General features: G+C 39.7%; 1 protein-coding gene across 4 annotated transcripts in view; it reads right to left on the bottom strand.

Moving 5' to 3' along the window:
* Positions 1-3,317: 3,317 nt before the first annotated feature.
* Positions 3,318-7,651, bottom strand: part of kif1ab (kinesin family member 1Ab) — a 43,733-nt gene continuing 39,399 nt past the window's right edge. For all 4 annotated transcript variants that reach the window (XM_089007596.1, XM_089007595.1, XM_089007594.1 and 1 more), the window contains one exon: positions 3,318-5,935. In XM_089007596.1, coding sequence (XP_088863722.1) covers positions 5,869-5,935 — 67 coding nt within the window. In that variant the 3' untranslated portion in view covers positions 3,318-5,868. The remainder of the gene's footprint in view (positions 5,936-7,651) is intronic.

The following is a 7,651-nucleotide window of genomic DNA, read 5'->3' on the forward strand; positions in this document are numbered from 1 at the left end:
GGCACGGCAGCCAATCAGAAACCTGTTTCGTGCTTTGAACTATACCGTGACTGTAAAGTGTACTTGAAAGTTTTGAAGGCGCCTATAAAGAGGAGTCCACACGGCCTGTAACGGTTGCTTTTGCTTTATTGAATAAAACAAACATTTGATTTGAAAACATGTTTTTTGTTTTTCTTGAAGAAGTTGTCGGCCACCCGGGCCGAGACGTTTTGAAAGTTGTACGGACGACGTAAAAGTTGAACGGCCCGGGCCTCCGGGCAGATGTTATTTCAAACACTGGTACAATGCAATTTAAGGAAATACTTTCAGTTGTTGTGCATTCAAATGTCCACCGTACCTAGCAGATACTCCATTTTAAATTGAAAACAAATACAATACGACCATGAGAACATACACATATGATCACTCATTTATTCAGATTATGTTTTTTTCCCAAATCTCTTGACAAGCTACGAGAAGAACAAAGAAGATAAAAGTAAGATAAAGCCGGGGACAAAAGTGAAGGAAAAAAAGAACGATCACCCTGCAAGACTGCTTATGAAAATTGATATTCTCCTTGGTGGTGGAATACGGTGGACAGAAAAGAGCTCAGACACACTGCGGATCATTTATGTACAAGAAAGAGCCAGAAGGTAGAGTCCCGTTCCCAAGAGTAGGTAGTGACTAAACTTTACAGCTGAACTTTTACAGGCAAGAGGAGAAAGAGAAATGGAGAGCGGAGGACGAAATGCGGACCCGCATGCTAGGATCCACCTCTAAAGAATCAGCCCGACATGAAGCAAAGCTCACAGTGCATACAAATGCTTTGTACAAATGCCGCTTTGTTCAAATAATGCACAAAAAAAATATTAAACCGCATGGTTGAAGCGAGGCAGCTCAGATTTCATGGCAGTGTGTCAATTAAATTTCATTTTAGAGAGTTTTGCTGAAGATAAAAAAAATGCTACCGTTTGTAACTCATTGTTTACTGTGACATGCTTCAGGTCAAATGTAGAAAGAGGATTTCACTGAAATATATTGCGCATTGTATTCTAGAACCCAAACAAGGTCATAAATAAATCCTACTCATTTTTCATCTGGTCAGAATGAACATTTTGCTCAACAAGAATTAAGAGACTGAGATAACCCCAAAACATGCAGGAAATTCAAATCAAATTCCAGGTTTTCCCTGTCTGGCTGCATGGCTAAACAGGCTGGCTGGCCTGGAGCATGCACAACAAAAGACCAAATGGTTGGCAGACCATGTCTTCAACAAACCCCACTTTTTAAAGGACAACCGACGCCTCCGGACAAGTTGTGTCCATAATTTGTCATAAAGGTATATTTTACGTTTTAAGACTCGCACTGAATATTCAGGAAGTCTTGTTTTCGAGTTGGTGACGATGCCTGACGTGACATCACGAAAGGAACGCCCCTGACCGAGAAAGCGATACACAACGCATTTTGGGTACTTTGTTTGGCCTGAAAACGTTGTGTTCTTCTGAAACTCGGCATGTCCGAGGTCATTTTGAAGTACTTTTGGGACATTTTAACTCATTTTTATTTGTGTTTTGCATTTGACTAAAAATATCAGCCTGCGTGTTTTGGGTATTTTAGATGCTATAAAATGCTTTTCTGATGTCAGTTAGGAAACAAAAAAATGGTGTTGGTTGTCCTTTAATGTTTCTGATTAAAATCTTTTTTTTTTTAATGAGTGAGGGTTATCTCAATCTGGCGCAGTCCAGTTATTTCTGACAATGTGGCCTGGGAATTGGTCCACTGCCCTGGAAATTCTGATTGATTTATTCCAATGTACAAAAATTGGATCGCTTCTAGTCTATTGAGGATAGCGACATTTCGTGGCAGATGGGACAATCGAATGCTCTTCAACTAGATCAGGGGTGTCAAACTCATTCTTTGGCACGAGGACCGTTATGAATTTGGGGAAACCATTCGAATGTTTCATCTCCTCTACATATTACATACAGAACGCGCAACAAATTAATGAATAACTAGTTTTCAAATCTGAAGTCAAGAATAATAACTGTTATTGTGATTTACATATGACAAATTGAAATTTTGGTTGGGACTTTAGCAAGCATCATGGGACTCAACATGCTTAACTTAACTTGCAGGTACAAAATCTATTAACTTTTCAAGTGTCACCTGACTGTGCGGAAACATCACGTTGGTTCAAGACTGACGCGGGATGTTTTGTTTTTAGGACTGAGTGAAAATACTCTGGTGAAATACATTTGGTGAAATCAAATTGATCGGTGCAGAAAGAACAAGTTAGCCATAAAGGTAAGTTACTGTATTTCAATCAACTGTTCAGTCAACTCATTGATTTGCTTTCTTTTTTCAGGTAATGTGAGGAATATGCCCAAAACTACTTTTTAAGGCCTTTATGTTGAGTGCAATTTTTTCCAACGTGAACTATGTTCCTTTGCTCAATAGAGGTGGGATTAAAAACTGGCATTGCCACATGAAAACTAACTACAAACAATTCAAACATAGGCTATTAATCTACCATTACAACAGCTTCAATGCAAACAAGTCGGATTTTGGCTTACAAGTGATACTGTGGTACACCATGGACATCACACGCTAGCACGCTATAAGACGATATGACTATATTCACTCGTATTTATCAAAAATTGAATAGTATTCGGTTTTAGCCTATGAACAAGCTGAACAATACGAGGAGGACAAAATGGGAGGCATTTGCTGCTGTGTGCATTTTCCCTCTTCATAATAAAAATAATAATACAATTCCGGGGAATTGAACCCCCCCCCCCCCCTTCTAATCCGAGTTAGGTTGTCTGGGGTTTCTTGAAAATGATCTTGAGCATCTATCCTGCAGCATGAGCAGTGTCTTCACAGATTTTCCCCCACTCCATTATCTGTTTATAAAATGGTCGGCTGTGTTGGTTATCTGTGGTACGACACTCTACAAGAGTGGGAAATGCCGATGATCGACTGAAATTGTTCATTTTAAAGACACATTATGTGGACAAAAATTGCCACTTGTGATGTCAGAATATGCGGGTGTGCTCCAGATGACCAATACATAACACTGTATACTGTATACAGTATGAAATGTTCAACAATCATGATTGTAAATCTTAACACATTTTAAGATTTACTTCTTCCGAGCAGATGTGGGGAGACAAATCACACCTACAATAAGGATAATCACTCAGGATAATATTTCAGAGGCATCTGATAATCGGAATTTTGCTGATTTTCTAAATTTTCAAATCCTCCCTAATTACTTTTGTGTGTGTGTGTGTGTGTGTGTGTGTGTGTGTGTGTGTGTGTGTGTGTGTGTGTGTGTGTGTGTGTGTGTGTGTGTGTGTGTGTGTGTGTGTGTGTGTGTATCCCGCTTGACTGATTATCATTCCATTTCATAATATGTTGACCACACATATACGGTAAAGATTTGCTATCGCGGGTGTTGAACAGAATCACCACATATAAAGGCCATCTTGACAGTTTTCCCGAGCAATACCACACCACAATCGCTGAAAATCATCTTTTGACGTTAACGACATGTAAAACTTTCTTGACTTACATCGGAAGGGAGATGAACATGGCTGAAAATCGGATCAGCGATGGTTAAGTCTATTTCACAGAGCATCATTACGTTCTGCTGGTTGGCCCTATTCAGCGTTGACCGCACACACAATATCCCATCGTAAATACTGAACACTTTTAAGAATTTACCCTTGCTGGCCTCGATTGTTTTTCCAAATAGATAGGGGAGGACAAATTCCGATGAACGCAACCCACAACACAGGGTAACTGCTCAAGATGCATTTAGACAGGTTATCGGTATAGTTGTACCCTTTGTCATCTTGATGGGATATATTTTAGTAAGACAAATGCAAACTATGCACAGACAATAAACAAAACGCTTTGGTAATGCAACAACTTAACAAGGACAATAAAGTGCCGTGCAGCAAAATTGTTCGGTAGTTCCATCGCAAATAATGAAAAAAGCATAATACGACAGTAAATAACATTACTTTGTGATTCTACGTGCCAGGGATTATCTTTTTTTTCTCAAAGCCAAGGTGTTATATGATTTTCGGAGGCAAAGAGAAAATAATGGGAGAACATATTTTACACCTATCCTGGAATGATGTTTGAGCGTTTATGCTGTCTTTTAACTAATTGACTGCCAGACGTGCAAAAATGTGTCCACTCCAGTGCCAAGGTTTTTATCATTGTCACTTGAATTCCAGGACCCACAGAATATTGAGTTTTGGGACTACATAAACATTCAATGCAGCGTTACAAACCTTAGACTCCTGTTTCATCAGAAAAAAAGTTGATTTCTAAGTTATATGGGTATGGAGTTATATGAGCTTGAAATAGGGGGTGGCCGTACAAAAGGCAATGCAATACATGTACATACATATTGGTTTATATCGTGCTTTAACAACAGCTGAAGCTGGAACAACGCACTAACATGGAAAAAAGGGGAAATGCTGCCCCTTTGTGGTAAGGAAAAATGTTGCCAGAGGTCTTACCAGCGCTTAATCGGCACCCCCACAAGAAAAACCAAAATCCGAAAAAATTCGGGAATGTTGCTCTACGTCATATTTTCAATTCCCGAATAAATTTGTGAATGGCAGTGAATGAGTTAAGGGCCACGTCCCAGTATTTATTTTTTTGTTGTCATCACTCTTAAGACAATTCCACCATATGGTAGAACTACTGTGCCTAATGAGTAATGTCTTTTTTTCTCATTACATTTTTGCACAGAAATACAACTTTGGCATCATAGCCGGCCAACTTGATGTTACTCCTCAGGCAAAACTGCGCACTGTTGAAATGTGTGCTCTACTATGAATGAAGCACTAAACATGACTCATCATGTCCCAAATAGTAGTGACACAGATCACTAGTAGAACGCCATACTCGTAATATCTCTTCCTCTACTGGTGTGACTTTTAATCCCCGTATGACCGACTTTCTTGAGAACAAGTGCACAAGTACATCAAAATCGTTTTACAAGTGATTGATTCCCAGTACTGTATTACATTCTCGCACAGCAGTAGGAAAACGTGAACACCCTACTTACGACAACGACATGTGAGGCAACACTCCAAGTTCGTGTTATTCATAGGGCTCACAAGGCTACTTGTATGACACATGCAGACTAGTTGGACCTAGAAGTGATACTACTTAAGGACAAGGTTTAAAAGCATACGAGAAAACCAGAAGTGCCATGCTAAGTCGTCCAGAGACAACTAGCATTTGGAAATGAAGATGTATATCGAAGATATTGACTAAATGCTGAAAATGGCTCACTTAATCAGGATCTTTGATACGACCAAAAACTATCAAAACGTAGCACTAGTAACCAAAACAAACACAAAAACAAATCAATAAATAAATATGACTAAAACGCAGTTGTTCTACGACTGTGCTGTATGACAATGCAATACAATACATCATAATTTAGATAGTGCTCTCTCAACTCAGAGTGTACTATTACACGGATGAAGGCTCGTGAATAAATGCTCAAACAGCATTCCATTTTCCCAAGGCTACAGGATAGCTGAGCTCGTATTAAATGTACTGTGACACCTTCGAAGCGAAACAAGGCAAGTACAAGGCAAGAGACTACACAATTAGCACGATCATCATGCAGAAGAAGCCCCCCTCCCCCCACCGCGTGTCACTATGTACAAAAGAGAACCCACGTGCTTGGATTAGCCCGTTTGAAAACACAAAGGATAACCACCTAACTGCAAGTGTATGACTATGCTGTACATGGTGTTGCCAACATGCAGCTTTGTAACAGTGATAGCATGTTTGATACAGTATATTAAGAAGGTTATCTTTGTGGGTTATGTAAGGTAAAGGAGTTGGTGGTGTTTAGATGCCTGTCAAGACGCTCACATCTGGAGCCGAATGGATCGACTTTCTTCTAGACAGTTTAGACCTGCGGGAAAAATAACAAAAAAACATCATTTATAAATAATAATAAAATGTTTGCATATATTGACTTATAAAGTCAAGACGTGAAGTTCAGTTCGAATTCTGGTTGGTGGTGCTTATGTGAACAGGAAGCCGAGAATTTTGGTTTGGGTGCTTTTAAGCAATCCGTTCCATTTCATCCATTTTCACGAAATGAGTTGTCAATCACGGCAGAACGCACAACGAAAGTCTCATGGATCCACGCATGAAATTTAACAGGATGCTAGACCTACGGTATCAATATACGGCAATGGTTCTTAACCTTTTTTCCTTGTTTGCACCCCATTCAATTCACCAACCAGGTGTCGCCCCGTCCCTTCCAGAATTGATGAAAATCATAATGTGTAAGAAATAAAATCATCATGTATGTATTTTTTTTATTTATATACAGTAACTGTCGATGAGAAGGTTTCTTCAGCCGTCATCTGTACAAATTTGAAGGTTTTGGACGTTTTGCCTCCTATCCAAGAGGCTTCGTCAGCGAACTAAAGTCTCGCTGGTTGCCCCATTTATATATCCCTAATGTCCAGCCATGGCGGCGCCGGACACAGCTATGATAGGTCCCTACTCTCAGGTTGGGGGGAGCAGAGGACCACTCCCTGTGGCCCCACTGATTGTTCCTACATTCCTGACTAACGACTGGCCTACTTCCCCCACTCCCACCGGTATCACCGCATCAGCATTACGAATGTTGCCTAACCTGTTTTGCCTAAGCAGGCTATTGTATGAACGATCCAAATTGAACCTCACCCCACCAGACCGGTTTAATGAAGGATTTTGTTGTTTTATAAGAATCGCTTCTTTTACCCCCCTTTCAAACCATCTATGTTCTTTCGCTAAGATTTTAACCTCATTGTCGTCAAATGAGTGGTTGCTAGCTTTTAGGTGCAAATGTACTGCCGATTGAGGCCCACTTGTATTATCCCTGCGATGTTGATAAAGTCTTTTTTTGAGAATTTGTTGAGTCTCCCCAATGTACTGCTCTTTACAATTTTCATTCCTACAATGTAGGGAATAAACTACATTACTTTGTGTTTCATTTGGTAGCCTATCTTTTGGGTGCACTAATTTTTGCCTTAACGTGTTTATCAGTTTAAAATAAGTAGGAATTTTGTGTTGCCAAAGGACTCTTTGTAATTTTTCAGAAACTCCTGCAATGTGATGTGTGCAATGTGTGTTCGCTGACGAAGCCTCTTGGATAGGAGGCGAAACGTCTGAAACCTTCAAATTTGTACAGATGACGGCTGAAGAAACCTCCACTCCTGTACGACTGAGAGCTTACACAGACGTATCTCATTATTAGATACACTGCATGCTCAAACAACGCCCCTAAGTGTTGCAAAGTTAACAAGCTAGCCGTTAGTAACATCCTAATTTTTCGTTAGTTTTTTTTCCTCTTAGAAATAAGATAGGGTATTAAAATGAATGTGGGAGCTGGACCAAATAAGAAGAAAAACGTATCCCTTTCATACAAAAAGGGAGGACTTTTTCTCACAATGATATTTTCAAAGTGTGTTTGTATCGTCTGCCAGTTAGAGTGAACAAAAAATGCACATACCGAAATTATGTTGTGTGATGCAACATATGCGGTTAGACGTCAACATTAGTTGCAAGAATCCTCAATATATTTCTCAATACTTTCACTTGGTGATTTCAAAAGTAGCACCCTTTGTTAAGGATC

Source organism: Hippocampus bargibanti, linkage group LG11, assembly GCF_051943395.1.
Source record: "Hippocampus bargibanti isolate YZ-2025 linkage group LG11, ASM5194339v1, whole genome shotgun sequence".
Classification (NCBI taxonomy): Eukaryota; Metazoa; Chordata; class Actinopteri; order Syngnathiformes; family Syngnathidae; genus Hippocampus; species Hippocampus bargibanti.